This window comes from Brassica oleracea, chromosome C3 (assembly GCF_000695525.1).
Source record: "Brassica oleracea var. oleracea cultivar TO1000 chromosome C3, BOL, whole genome shotgun sequence".
In the NCBI taxonomy this organism is placed as follows: Eukaryota; Viridiplantae; Streptophyta; class Magnoliopsida; order Brassicales; family Brassicaceae; genus Brassica; species Brassica oleracea.
The window spans coordinates 39,013,637-39,029,779 of NC_027750.1; the positions used below are offsets into that span (position 1 = coordinate 39,013,637).

General features: G+C 37.8%; 1 protein-coding gene and 1 long non-coding RNA gene across 3 annotated transcripts; both read left to right on the top strand.

Annotated features, from left to right (window-relative positions):
* Positions 1-648, top strand: LOC106334235. Its single transcript, XR_001268561.1, has 5 exons — positions 1-85; positions 167-214; positions 297-323; positions 384-455; positions 535-648. It is a non-coding gene; the product is annotated as an uncharacterized LOC106334235 (long non-coding RNA).
* A 249-nt stretch (positions 649-897) lies between these two features.
* On the top strand, positions 898-5,999 carry LOC106328686 (ATP-dependent DNA helicase pif1-like). Of its 2 annotated transcripts, XM_013767178.1 has the most exons (4): positions 898-4,738; positions 4,829-5,308; positions 5,394-5,465; positions 5,549-5,999. In XM_013767178.1, exons 1-3 carry the CDS (start codon positions 4,132-4,134, stop codon positions 5,399-5,401), a joined length of 1,095 nt encoding a protein of 364 aa, XP_013622632.1. In that variant the 5' UTR covers positions 898-4,131; the 3' UTR covers positions 5,402-5,465; positions 5,549-5,999. The 2 variants fall into 2 exon arrangements, with proteins under 2 accessions (XP_013622632.1, XP_013622631.1); XM_013767177.1 differs by having other exon boundaries at positions 898-5,308.
* The last annotated feature ends 10,144 nt before the right edge of the window (positions 6,000-16,143 follow it).

The window sequence follows — 16,143 nt, forward strand, 5'->3', positions numbered from 1 at the left end:
ATTTTTTGAAATACTGAAGCTTCGTCCAGAGTAACACAAAAAAGAAAACGAGGATGTCCAATCGGATCACGTACGAAATCGAAAGGTGTGTATTTATTGTAAGATATACATTTTTTCCACCTAAAATGTTGTATTGGAATTTTTTTTAATTATGAGTATTTCTCAGTTCGTCTAATAAACGATCAACCAACATTCAAACCGAAATTCTATAACTGTAAGTTTATATGGATTATGATAACATTCTTTTTTGAATAACAATTCGTATAACTAAGTGGGTTTCACATTTAAACAAACAGGTGGCTGTGATATTTGCAACTCTTATGGTAAGAAACGTTACTCCAGTATCTATATCATGTTAAACTAATTATTTTAAAACATATTAGTCAAACAAAAAAATGCACGTAACATGAGAAGGGCTATCTTGCTATCAAAACGAATTTCAGCACTGTCACAATGTAAGCATCATAATCAGCCAAATCTATTTAGGATAAATCTATTTATAATTCTGATATTCATTGTTTATATTATATTTAGATGGTCAGTCAGGTCCACATGGCTTGCGACACAGTCGACAAAAAAAAGGGTACATACTATATATTTATTCTAAATAAGAAAAATATAAGAACTTAGTATATATTTGATAATTGTTATTTTTCAAATTTGACATTTTTTATTTAATTATATAATTTGGAGTATAAAATGTATATTGCATATACATTATTACTAAATCTCATAAAACAATGTTAAATGTTAAAGAGATTATAAAGATCATTTCATTATGACTACAACCAAACAATATAATAGTACTTTCATAAAATTTACATAAAATTTTCTAAAAAATAATTATTTTATTATTTAATAGTTTTGTGTTAAATTTCGTACTGGCCCAAACTTGGGACAAGCAAAATTTATTAATTTATATAAATTATTAATTTATCAAGTATTTACTTATAGAGGTTGTACTGTAAATCTTATGAAATATTAAACTCAACAACAATTCTTAGATATTAAACACACTATGTGTTAACAATTTCAAACTCAATTTAAATCAGATAAGGGCTCCACATCTAAAGCCGAAGAGAACCCAATCGTTACAAGCACAAAATGTGGTGCATTAATGTGGACTTCAGAGAGCACTGAGACGGACCCCAAACAGGTGAACCAACATTCAGAATTTGCTGTAACCATGGCCAAATAAAGCTTCCTCCGATCAACCAACCTCCAGCCCTGTTAGATGAACTTCTTCATTCTAGATGGTTTCGGAATACTATCCGAGTATATAATTCTGTAATGGCTTTCACATCAGTTGGGATAAAAATGGATTATGGTGTGGTGCATGCGCCTGGTCCTTACACTATTCAGATCCAAGGTCAAACTCACCATAGAATTGGCTCGCTTATACCGCAACAAGGACGTCTCCCAGAATATCTCCAGCTTTATATATTTGATACCAGTAACGAAGTCAGAAACCGGTTAAACGCGATGGGTCAAACCTCAACAGAAGGTAATCTTGATGCGACAACCTTAACGCGCCTAATCGAGATGATTGACAAGAATAATTGTTTAGCTAAGTTTTTTCGACGGGCACGTGACTACTACGAAAGAAACGGGAAAGAGTTTACTATTAGGTTGCTCCCAAATAAAGGGAAAGGGAAAGAGTACGATCTTCCGAGTATGAGTGAGGTCGCAGGCCTTATCGTAGAGGATATGTCATCAACAATTGGAGAACGAGATATAGTGGTCCAATTCTAATCTGACACATTGCAGCAGATACGTGATGATCACCCTCTATACATGAACCTCCAATATCCTCTTCTGTTTCCATATGGTGAGTATGGTTTTCACCCCGACATCCTGTTACATCTTGAGACAAGCACTTCAAGAACGAGGTAATTCCTAACCCTACGCCAATTCTACGCTGCCCAGATACAGACACGGCTTAACCAAGGGATGACATTGATTAAAGGCGGTCGTCTCCTCCATCAATATGTTGTGGACGTCTATACGTCAATTGATGAAGATCGGTTACGGTGGGCGAGGAATAATCAAGATGTCCTGAGAGCCGAGCTCTACAGTAATGTACTCGATGCTGTTGGCAAGGGTGACACTGATGCTAAAATTATTGGCCAAAGGTTCATACTGCCGCCAAGTTTCACCGGTCGGCCATGTTACTTAGTCGAAAAATATCATGATGCGATGGCTATTTGCAGAGTATATGAGAATCCAGATTTGTTTATCACAATGACGGAAAATCCTAATTGGAGGGAGATTAAAGAGCATCTTGAGAAATATGGTGGAGACTTTCCCAATGATAGACCAGACATAGAATGTCGAGTCTTTAAAATGAAGTTAGATCATCTATTCAAGGATTTCAAAAACGGAACTTTTTTCAGGCCATACACAGCAGCTCTCCACAGGATAGAGTTTCAAAAAGGAGGGCTCCCACATGCACATATATTATTGTGGTTGGGAAACTCTTACAGAACACCGAGTGCAGAGGAGATAGATGAGATTATTTCAGCCGAGCTCCCAAACAAAGAAGAAGACGCATAAGCTTACAATTTAGTAATAAAACACATGATCCATGGACCATTTGGTGACGCTAATCGGAAGTCACCATGTATGGAGAAGAATGTGTGCACCAAAAACTATCCTCGACCGTATAATGAAAATACTTCGATTGATAAGTCTGGGTATGTATTATTTCGCGGCGTCGGATTGATGATGTGTCTGTGGTAAATGATGGGGCATTTCTAAACAACAACTTTGTTGTGCCTCATAGCATTAAGCTCCTGAAGAAGTACGAAGCTCATATTAATGTTGAATGGTGTAATCGTACGAGTGCAGTAAAATATTTGTTCAAGTACATAACCAAGGGTGTTGACAGAGCATCCGCAGTTATAGAAAAAGGGTGTACGGCAACTACCTCTGACGCAGTGGCCTCTAGCGAACCAAAGGATAAAGTTATCAAGCAACGGAATGAGATCCAAGAATTCATCGATGCTCGATATCTATGAGCTTGTGAGTCTATGTGGCGGACATTTGCATTCCACATACACAAAAGAAAGCCATCAGTTGAGAAGCTTATCATTCACTTAGAAGGTGAACATAATATCACCGTTAAAGAATCTGATAACCTCGGCCGTGTAGTTCGCAAGCCTGGTATTGAGAAGACAATGTTAATTGAATGGATGGTCTTATGCAGAAGGTCAGAGTTTGCACGAACGTTGACTTATGTGAAAATACCTGAATATTTAGTATGGAACAACACTAGGAGGGAAAAGCAATTGGAGAATCGTAGCGGTCCATCCATCATCAGGTGATCGGTACTATCTAAGGATCCTCATAAATAAGATTAAGGGTCCTAGAAGTTATGACGAGCTTAAAACGTTTAACGATGTGAAATACCCCGACTTTAAATCGGTTTGCCACGCACGAGGCTATTTGGACAATGATGTTGAATGGCACGAGAGTATGTCAGAGGCTGCTAGATCGGCTACCCCATTCCAACTCCGAGATATGTTTGTCACATTCCTGAATAATTGCTTCGTTACGAGCCCTAAAAAGTTATGGGAACAATCATGGAAGTCAATGAGCGAGGATATACTTTACAAGAGATGAAGGCTTTTGGGTCACGGAAATCTAGAACTGGATGATGAGATGTTTGAGCAGTACACGTTGATTGAAGTGGAAAAGTTGATGCGCATGAATGAACGCTCACTAAATGATATTAAAGAGATGCCGAAGATCAAACATGTTTTCCTAAAAGAATTGGGGAGCAGTTTGTGGAACCAAGAAATGGATTACAATGTTACTGACGAAACACTAAGACATGACAGGCAGTACAGCCTACTTAATGCTGAGCAACGTGCAATTTACGAATCAGTCTTAGACTCTGTTGATAAAAAGGATGGAACGTTATTCTTTATACATGGCGCATGAGGCACAGGGAAAAGTTTCCTATACCAAACCATTATATCCAGACTTCGCTCAAGAAAGAAGATCGTTTTGCCGGTTGACACTTCAGGTATAGCTGCATTGCTCCTGCCTAACGGGAGAACAACTCATTCTCGCTTTAATATTCCTTTAAAGCTCTCTAAAGATAAGCTCTGCAACATCAAACCAGGTACAATGCTGGCCGAACTAATCGTGAAAACAGACCTCATAATTTGGGATGAGGCACCTATGACTCATAAGCATGCTTTCGAAGCACTAGACAAAACGTTGAAGGACATAATGTCTAAGAAAAATTCACCCGCAAAGGATCAGACTTTTGGCGGCAAGACAGTTTTGTTAGGTGGTGATTTTAGACAGATCTTGCCAGTAATTCCACAAGGGAATAGAGCTGATACTGTCATAGCTTCAATAAGTCATTCATATCTATGGGATAGCTGCCATAAGTTCTCTTTGAAAACAAATATGCGAGTCAATCAAGACGAGAAGGAGTTCTCTGAGTGGCTTCTCAAAGTCGGGGAAGGTCGCACACAATCAGTGCAAGAGGATGAGGATGATGGCTACCATGAACAGATGATAATTGTCGACAACTCACTGGTTCGAGAAATTAAGGATGACTCTTTAAAACAAGTTGTTGATGCCACATATGGAGAATTCAAGAAGATAAAGGCCTCCCAAAGCTCCTACACTGATAGAGCTATACTCACACCTCGAAATGAAACAGTCGATGAGATCAATGCATACACAATCTCCAAAACTGACGGGAAGTCAAAAGACTACTACAGTTACGATAGCTTTGAGATTTCAGACACTCAATCTGATCAAAATGATACATTATACGCGATTGAGTATCTCAATTCCTTGGAATTTCCAGGATTGCCTTCTCATAAGCTCACTCTCAAAGTTGGGCCCCCGGTTATGCTTCTGCGAAACATAAATCAGAGAAAAGGATTATGTAATGGTACCCGTATGATCCTAACCTACATAGGCGAACGAGTGCTTAAGGAAGAAATAATCACTGGCTCACACATTGGAAAAGAAGTATTGATACCAAGGATTGTTCTCTTGCATGATGAAACAAAGCTACCGTTCACTTTACATCGACGACAATTTCTTATTAGATTGTGTTATGCAATGACAATCAACAAAAGTCAGGGGCAAAGTTTAAAAGAGGTTCTCCTATATCTTCCTAAACCGGTCTTACCGGTCTTCGCACATGGACAACTCTATGTAGCACTCTCACGTGTAACAAGCAGAGCAGGACTAAAAATCATTAAAGGCGAAGATTCACACCCCCAAAAAGTGAAGAACATAGTCTACAAAAAAATCTTCAACCGCCTTCATTCCCATGAGAGTAAGTAAAATTTTAAAATCAGAATCACACTCAATATGTTTTTAGTGATTATTTATCTAATAATTCACATTTATATGTTTCTCAGTATTTTAGCTATCAACTGAAAAAGTCAAGGCAAAAACTCCTACCCTGATGATGGATATCTCACTACTATCAAGTACATCTACCTATACTATGAACTAAATAAATTGATTTCTATTACTAAGTTATGTTCACTGATTTATTTTAAAATAATTTCAGGCTCCCCAACTCGAAAAATCTCATCGCATCTACACTTCCTCTTCGTAAAAATGTCCACCATCTTATCTACGATTTCCATTTTTTTGTCCTAAGACCTTAGTATCTGTTCTTGGTAACGATAATAACTTTCCTCTGCTTCTGCACATGAGTTATACCAAACTTTTATTCCATAACTGATCTACTTTACTCTAGACAACCACAAAAGATTGACAAATCAAACAATAAACAGATCAAACATCACCACATATGCGTTGGAACTTAAATAATATAAGCTACTGCTGAGCAAAACAAGTTGATTACATAAGCTACTGATAAATGAAAAAATAAACGACATAACAAACGGGATTTAATATAAAAGTTGATGCGCATGAACCACCAACATTCCCATTGTTTTGGAAAATACAACACTCTCATTCCAAATTCTTATTATGATGTTTATTAACTTTAGGATTGCTAATTTACAGAGTTTCTACTGTACTAAAAAATGCAATAGAAAATAAGGAAGAAAAAATGTGATTACTAAAAAATCTATTGTATGTCCACATATGTGTACAACTGACTATATAGGGTGAAAAACAAATAGTTTCATAAAAATAGTTTCCTAAATTATATAAGGATTAAGAACTAACAATAGTTAATAGTTAATTAAAATCAATGTAATCTTCACTAAACCCAAGCACCAGCAATGATATTTTACTATAAATTCCATAAATATTTCTCAAAATTTTAAATACAAAATAACAAAAAATTACAAAAAATAATGATTTGTAGAAAAAATAAACAACTTAGATAAAAAAATCACATTAGAGTAATTTTCCCATTTGGAATGTTAGTCATGCTATTCATTTTACAGCTCTATGGATTTTAAACATATTATAAAAGTCTAACATAAAAAAAAACCAAAATGAAAAATAAAAATTAATCAAAATTATAAAAATAAACTCAACCTAAATAATAATATAACAAAAAATAATAATAAATTTATTTAAAAGATTTTAATACTACACCAAATATATCTAATCCCATTTTCCGCACGGACGAAGACTCTAGTTTATTATAAGATTTGGTATATATATTAGCAAAGATGCGCAAGTTAAATTTTGGAGAAACTACTGCAAAAAGGGTCAATCGATGCATGCATGCAATACATGAACTTTTCGTTATAAAAAAAACCTCTCAGTTATTGCAATCAATCAAAAAGAAGAGGTTGCAGTATTTATTATACAAATCTTACGATTCATTATTTGTTATACAAATCTATACTTACATTATAAGAATCATTCAACAATATTTTATGGAATAATATATACAACTGACGAAAGCTCATTATGTCAACACAATATGGTATATATGTGAATTATTCAAAATTTTAAAATTCCAACTATGAATGATCCATATAAAAGTATTTTTCACGTATAGAAAGTATCATTTGGCAAAATATATATATTTGATGTGAAACTATATATATAGTAACAAATTGTTTGAATCACACACTTCTACATTTAAGTAATAAGCACTATATACTTCTTTCGTATTAAAAATAGAATATATTTGTGTAAGAGAAATTCGAGAAAAGACCGTCACCTTCGGCTGGATCGGAAACAAATATGTTTCACGGTCTAGGCTTTAGCATGAATTATTTATCAAATAATTCTCACCTATAGTTCCACGTTTCTTCCTGCGCATGGCATGATACGATTAGGGCTTATGCTATTGATGTTGCTTGTACTACAAGTAAAGGAAGATAACACTTAGCTAACAAGGGACGGTGGTTGGTATGATCTTCGGTGATCACGGCACGACTATCTAGTGGCATGGCCCACATCTCCGGTGACTTACGGTTGATGATTGCGGCGGATCAGGCTGAAACGATGGATCCATCTTTGGTCTCCGGTAGTTTGTGACTCGTGGCGGCTCGTGATCAACACTTGGATCACCTGAGCGGTGGTACGAACAGAGGCGAGTGACTACGGTGACGGTGACTTATCATCTTTGATCACGTGCTCATATCACCAACCAATACGTAACGTCAACGACTTAGCATTGATGGCTCTCCACAACATGGATCCGCGGCGGGATGACAGGCTGGAGCGTCAAACAGACCGACAATGGTGCATCAATTAAATAGAGTGGACACTTGATAACTTCAAGCGCAAGTAAGGTCTCCATCTAGCCCTATCTCTCACTTTTCTCCACGGGTAATGGTGCTATCCGATCTCCGGCAACACAACTACATCTCCGGTGGTGGTGTTTCATCTTTGGTGTGGCAAGGCGTCAGCGAGACGTCGAGAAAGAGCGGGAGGAAGAGATGATGAAGAAGATGGATCACGCAAGCTTTGTTGAACAATGACGGCACACGTCTTTAGGTTTTAGAATAAGGAGATAGGTAAGTTAATATATATATATAAGGACACCCGGTTATGCTAAACCACATGGAAAATAGTTGGGTTTGGTTTAAAGCTATATTTAAAATGAATCAAACCAATTTGACAAATCCGGGTCGTTACAATTCTTCTCCGCTTAATTGGAATTCGTCCTTGAAAAATCTGATTCGGCTGCTCCGTTTCATCGTCAAAAATTGTGGATAGTTTATTCTCATCTAAGACTTAGTATCCGAAGTGTCTTTCTGGATCTTGTCTCTTTCTCAACAAACTTTGACCAACATGGTCATCATCCCCTGAACCACTTTTACTTGCCAAATTATAATATCTACTGGCTGGCGAGGTGCGTAGAATTTTCTTTTTACCATGGCACTTGGCGGCTGTTGCAAAATGAGCTTTGGCTCTCTCTTGATCTTCCTCAAAACTGACACATGTAAGACATCATGGAAGTATAACAACTCAACTGATAATTGTAATCTGTAAAGCCACTACTCCAATCCGCTCCACAATGGGGTACGGTCCCATGTATCTCGGCTTAAGCTTCCTTAGCTCCTGAGTCTTAGATCCTCTCTGAAATGTCTTCATTTTCAGGTACACTAAATTATCCAATTAAACTTCCAAGTCTCTCGAGCATTAACTGCATTTTTTTTAGCCATCAACTTCCTTTAGGTGGTTATTGAGCATTTCTATTTGTTTCAACGTCCATTAAACCATTGGTTGCTATACGTCATAGTGCTTCCCCACTTTGGTCTAGCATGTGTGTGAATGATCTTCCATAAAGAGCCTCCTAAAGTGATATATGAATGCTCCAGTGATAATTGTTATTGTACATAAACTATTCCAGCGATAGATGCTTTCCCCAATTATTTTTTCTTCCCGCGAGCTAAGCACAAGTCCCAAGGATGCCCTTCCGAGTTTAACTTAGCGAGAGAATCCTTGATCGATCATATATTATTCTTTATGAAACTTGACTTCCATAGTCCAATGAGGAAACCAACAATCAACATATCTCATTTCCAATCTGGAAGAAGTAGATTGTGTAATCCCATAAATAATTGATGTTCTGTTTTGACCATCTGACAAGTCTGACATGGCGACACAAAGTAGCTACATCTTTTTTTTTCTTCACAAGGCCAACGATAGTAACACTTCAGATCTCTGTACATCTTAGGCGGCTTCGACCACTCTGAAAGTATAGTAATCTTTTCCGAATCTCTAGCAACTCCTGCTTCTGAAACCATATGATCCAAAAAATCTAATTTTGTTTTCCTCTGCCGTGAACTACACTTACTCAGCTAGTAAACAATTTCTTCACTCTCCAAGCTTACCTAACGCAATCCATAAATTCTCAATATGCTCCTCTCTACTCCGATAATAGATCTGGGTGTCATCAATGAATACAATCACGCACTTGTCCAAGTGTTCACAAAAACGTCATTCATAAGTTTCATGAATGCTACCGGTGTGTTCGTCAACCCAAATGACATCATCACAAATTCATAATGTCCATAATACGGAAGGTTGTCTTCCGCACATCCTCGTCATCTATCGCAATCTGGTAGTATCGTGATGCCAAGTCGACCTTCAAGAACCATGAACCTCCTGTAGGTAATCCAACAACTCATCAATACGCGGATACCATGTTCAAGTCTATGTAGTCGATACGAAGACTGAAACTCCCATCTTTCTTCTTTACAAAAATAATGATGCTCCCCATGGTGAAGTACTCATTCTGGAAAAAAAAACCCATGTCTGATGAATCTTCCATATGCTCTTTCAGCTCGATCACCTCTGTTGCCGCTAATTGGTGTAGAACTCGTGAAACTAGTACTGTTCTTGGTTCCAACTCGGTCGTAAGAATGTCTCATGTGTCTGGTGGTGGCCATTCCAAAGGCCACAAATACATCCTTATAATCTGCAATAACCAGAAGATCCTACAACTCATACTGTCCAACATTCTTAAGCATCAAAATGGTCGCCAAAAATCCCTCTGCTCTTATATCAACTCCTGAGCATGTAGCATGCATGCCATAAAAGCTCCCATCAGCTCCAGCAATATAAACTCTTGCCCTCAGGCAATCCAGCACTACTAGATGTCGTGACAGCCAATCCATTCCAAGGATGACATCGTAAAACCGTAGCTCCATCTCTGATGAGTCTCCGAACAAATCACCCCTCCGAGCATAACTGGTACACTATGATGAATATAAATAGCTTCCACATCCCATGCCAGCTGTTCGAACTGAAGCATCTCTGAAACGAACAACAATGCCAACAACTGGCAAACAATGCCAACAACTGGCAAACAAAACCAAGCGTAACTCCAATATCAACACAACGCAAGCTGCTGCACCCCAATTCAAAAGCGATCTCCACGAGTTCACAACCAAATATACCTCCAAAATAGTCAATATACGCGTACACAAAACAACACATGCCAACCAATGGCACATACGTCACACCATGTAATCTCCAGTAACGAAAACTCGTGGAACGATTGCTTGAAGTAGGGTGGAAGCAGAAACGTCACATATCCACTCATGGATAATCTCGGAATCATGACCAAAGAAACTGACAACTCCTGAGAAAACTGACGAATTGAGACATCACCCATCTGCTGCTGAACATCAGGCTAGAACCCTGTTAGTCGAAGGATGAATGACGATGATTTTACTCATCGTCATAGAAAGAGGCAATTGAGTTAGTAATTACTGGACAAAATGGTGCTAAAAGAACTTCGCAAATATTTTTTTATTTTATTATATATATATATATATATAAATTATTTTATGCATTTAAAAAAAAAAAAAAACTTAGAAAACCGAATCCCCTAATCGCCATCCCGGGCCGGGGCCGGGACGGAACCCCACTGTGATACCAAATTGTGACACACGTCACCTCCAATCCGGAGAACAGCGGGCCACCAATAATATCTCGTATAATAAAAGCCCATATACCCAATTACACTCACCCAAAGCCCAAATAAAAATCCGAATAAAAAGCTCAGTGCACCAATCCGTGCCCAAATAAAAATCCGAATAAAAAGCTCAGTAGCACCAATCCGTCCAAATATCATATACTCTTCTGTCTCACCTGAAATGGGGAAGAAAGAGGGGTGAGTAACAGGGGAGTCACTCAGTGAGGTATGAGATACTAAACCCGAAGTCCATGAACCCAGACAGAGCACTCCGAACAAATATAATTTAATCCTAACACGTTATAAACACGGTACCTAAAGTACCCAAAGATCACACAACAGTCCTAGCGAGGTGCACACCCGCTGCCCACTAACAGGCCAAACACCACCGAAAATGTGCTCGGTTCATACACACACCGAACAAGTGCTCGGTAACACACGCCCGTAGGCGATTTATCGACCTCCTGGGTCACGCGTCAACCGGTCGACTATAGCTGACCGTAACCTCCAAACAATCCGGCATACAGAAGTCCGTCTCTGTATCCATCTCAGACAATCATATAACTCCTAATAAAACAACTATTTTTATTTACCAATTTTAAATGAGACAATCATTGTTGAATCCTCTAACACCCTACTTCCGGTTTAAGCAAAGAACCTAAAAACTAAACAAGCAATAATAGACTCGATTTCACACAGACAGAAACACATTAGAAATAAATTATACTTATTCGAGGTCCTAAGCCTCGTAAGAGAAATTCGAGAAAAGACCCTCACCTTAGCCAAAATCGAAGCTGGATCGGAAACAAATACGTTTCACGGTCTAAATAATTCTCACCTATAGTTCCACGTTTCTTCCTGCGCATGGCATGATACGATTAGGGCTTATGCTATTGATGTTGCTTGTACTACAAGTAAAGGAAGATAACACTTAGCTAACAAGGGACGGTGGTTGGTATGATCTTCGGTGATCACGGCACGACTATCTAGTGGCATGGCCCACATCTCCGGTGACTTACGGTTGATGATTGCGGCGGATCAGGCTGAAACGATGGATCCATCTTTGGTCTCCGGTAGTTTGTGACTCGTGGCGGCTCGTGATCAACACTTGGATCACCTGAGCGGTGGTACGAACAGAGGCGAGTGACTACGGTGACGGTGACTTATCATCTTTGATCACGTGCTCATATCACCAACCAATACGTAACGTCAACGACTTAGCATTGATGGCTCTCCACAACATGGATCCGCGGCGGGATGACAGGCTGGAGCGTCAAACAGACCGACAATGGTGCATCAATTAAATAGAGTGGACACTTGATAACTTCAAGCGCAAGTAAGGTCTCCATCTAGCCCTATCTCTCACTTTTCTCCACGGGTAATGGTGCTATCCGATCTCCGGCAACACAACTACATCTCCGGTGGTGGTGTTTCATCTTTGGTGTGGCAAGGCGTCAGCGAGACGTCGAGAAAGAGCGGGAGGAAGAGATGATGAAGAAGATGGATCACGCAAGCTTTGTTGAACAATGACGGCACACGTCTTTAGGTTTTAGAATAAGGAGATAGGTAAGTTAATATATATATAAGGACACCCGGTTATGCTAAACCACATGGAAAATAGTTGGGTTTGGTTTAAAGCTATATTTAAAATGAATCAAACCAATTTGACAAATCCTGGTCGTTACAATATTTACATCTGTATAATTTAAGAAAGTTTCACTTACGAAAGATATTCTTAAATGTAATGGTTGCACGTATATAAATAGCAAGGATTAATATTTTATGTTACAACTATACATTAACAAATCACATCTTTTATTTCCTATACAATCAACTTCTATTAGATTTAAGTCTTAAACTATATAGACTTCAACCGTATGAGAACCAGACGATTCATAATCCACCTCAAACCATAAATTACTGGTAAGGTCCCATATTGAACCGATCGATCCACAATTATGTATACAATACACTATGGTATTTATGATTGTGTAGCAATACAAACTATGGTATTCATGATTATGTATTAAGTATAATATATTACGTGTTTAAAAAAATACTTGAATGGTTGAGTATAAAAAGACAAGTAGTATACTGTGTACACTACAAGAAAATGTTCTATAACAACGAAGATTTACGAAGAAATTATTACCTCGTAAATTTACATGGCGTTTACAATGAAATTACGAGGAGTCAAAAATTCGTCGTAAACTCGATGTAACTTTACGATGAAATAGTTGCGTCGTAAAGTCAATGTAATGTAAGTTTACGACGAAAGTGCGTGGAAAGATAAATTCGTCGTAACCGTTACATCGACATTACAACGAAACATGTTACTGTTATATTTAGGTGAAAACGTATATTCTATGTACTTTAACTTAACTAATTTCGTTGTAAAGTGGTTGTAAGTTCATGTAAAATCGTTGTTATATCCATGTAAAACATTCTTTGTAAAATTCATGTAAAACATTCATTGTAAAATCGTTGTTATATTTCACCTACCAAACTCAAAAATTTCTCTATATATATGTCATTTCCCACAACTCTCTTCCTCATAACACACAAACGCAAAAAAAAAATCAGGAAAAAAAATTTTCAAAACAAAATCGAAGAAAAAAATGGCCGGTGGCGGTAGTATTTACGAGTTACGGAGTTGGATGTATTTGCACAAAGATTCCGACGGGAGGGTGATGAACGCATTTCTGAGCGGGCTAGAGACATTCATGCACCAGGCGGGCTGTACACCGATCACGCAGGAAAGCGGCAAGATGTTCTGCCCCCTGTCGGAAATGCAAGAATTCAAAATTTGCACGTAGTGAAACTGTATGGAAGCATTTAGTAAACAGAGGATTTACACCACAGTACTACATTTGGTATCAACATGGAGAGGGTTATGGGGGAAATGAAGCTAGTAGTAGTAATAATAATTTTGAGGATGGTCATCATAGTGAAGAACCGAATCATTTGCATAATGAATATAATTATCATCAAGATCATGAGCAGATGGGAGATCATGATAGGGTTCAAGATATGATTAGTGATGCATTTTTAGAAACAACTACAACAACAGCTGTTACAAATGGAAATGTAGAAGAACCTAATTTGGATGCAAAAAGGTTTTATGAAATGCTAGATGCTGCAAATCAACCAATCTACACTGGTTGTAGAGAAGGTCTCTCTAAATTGCCTCTAGCAGCTAAGATGATGAATATTAAAACGGATCATAATTTACCTGAGAATTGCATGGATGCATGGGCGGAGTTGTTTAAAGAGTATTTGCCAGAAGACAACGTGTCTGCTGAATCTTATTATGAGATTCAGAAATTGGTTTATAGTCTTGGGTTGCCTTCGGAGATGATTGATGTTTGCATCGACAACTGCATGATCTACTGGAAAGAAGATGACAAGTTAGAAGAGTGTCGATTCTGCAAAAAACCACGATTCAAACCGCAAGGCCGTGGGAGGAATAGGGTACCGTACCAAAGGATGTGGTACCTACCAATTACACACAGATTGAAAAGATTATATCAATCTGAGAAGACTGCTGCATCGATGAGGTGGCATGCGGAACATGTCCAGAGAGATGGTGAGGTTGCACATCCATCAGACGCAAGAGCGTGGAAACATTTCAACAAGGTACACGCAGATTTTGCTACAAATATTCGGAATGTCTATCTTGGGTTATGCACCGATGGATTTAGTCCATTTGGAATGTCTAGACAATATTCTTTGTGGCCAGTCATTCTTACGCCGTACAATTTACCGCCGGATATGTGCATGGAACAAGAATTTCTATTTTTGACCATATTAATCCCTGGGCCGAAGCATCCAAAACGGTCTCTTGATGTTTTTCTTCAACCGTTGATAGAAGAGCAAAAGCAATTGTGGTCAGAAGGGGTGAGGACGCACGATTGTTCCTTGAAAAAGAAGTATGGTGGTCATGTGAAGAGGATAAACATAGTGCCCACACTTATATTCTGCTCAACTGCAAGGATGCAGTGACTCGTTACTTTGAAAGGTAAATATTTTTGTGAATGTTAATTATATGAATTGAAGTTAATTATATATGACTTGATCATTTGTTTAATTTGCAGCATGTTTGTATCTCAAGTTGAAGAAGCAATACCAGGAATATCTGCAACTGATGTGGACATACGGAAAGATAAGCACTTTGTCAAGTGGTTAAAATCACAGGTACATAATATATCTCATACATTGATTAATTAAGCAAGTGTTTTGATACTTCAATATTAATTAAGAATATCTGTTTTTTACAGGTTGATTATGACGATCCATATTATCCCGTATGGTTTCACGATTTGGTTCAAGGTCCAGTTGCAAAGGTCACCACATCACCTATGTATTTCACACGAGGATTTACCTTTCACACATACGAGTATGATAGACATCGGGCAACGAGTAACAATGGAATATGTGTGAAAGGTGAAATAGACTTTTACGGGATCTTGCAGGAGATTATTGAAGTGGAATTTCCGGGGTTATTGAAGCTAAATTGCGTCATCTTCAAATGTGAATGGTTCGATCCTGTTGTGAACCGAGGGATTCGGTATAATAAATTTGGTGTTGTGGATGTCAATTTTGGGAGAAGATACAACAAATTTGAGCCTTTCATTTTAGCTTCACAAGCCGAGCAAGTAAGCTTCCTTCCCTACCCGTCAAACTTCTGGGATAAACTGGTTAGCTGGTATCAAAATTACACCTCGTGGACGCATTGTCGCTGGAGAAGAACCGCCCTTGCAAGAAGAAAACGTTATCAATGAAGTTGAGGTACCAGAACAACCAACTGATGAAATTCTTTTGATCGACTCGCAAAACTTTCAATATAAAGATATTCCCGAAGATGGAACAGATGAAGCACGTGAAGACGAGTTCGAGAGAAGCGACGATGATGATTGTAATGATTGAACGAAAACGATTTAGAGTGATTTAATATTGATGAAAACGAAAACGATTTAGAGTGATGTAATATATGTAACAAATGTTGTATTTCTCTATTGCAATGTATGTTTAAAGAAATATTGTTTTTATATCATCTTAATGTATGTGTAACAAATGTTGTTTTATATAATATATATATTTTTTAGATTTAGAAAAATTATTTGAAGTTTTAGGGTTTAAGTTGGAGAAAGAGTAAGAAGAAGTAAAGAAGAAGATGTTACATGATATGTGACTTTGGGGTTTAGGAATTTCATTCTCGGGGTTTAGGGTTAAGCGTAGTAAAATCCTTGTAAAAATAACACGGGCCTGGTAACTTCGTCGTAAATGAAAAAAGACGG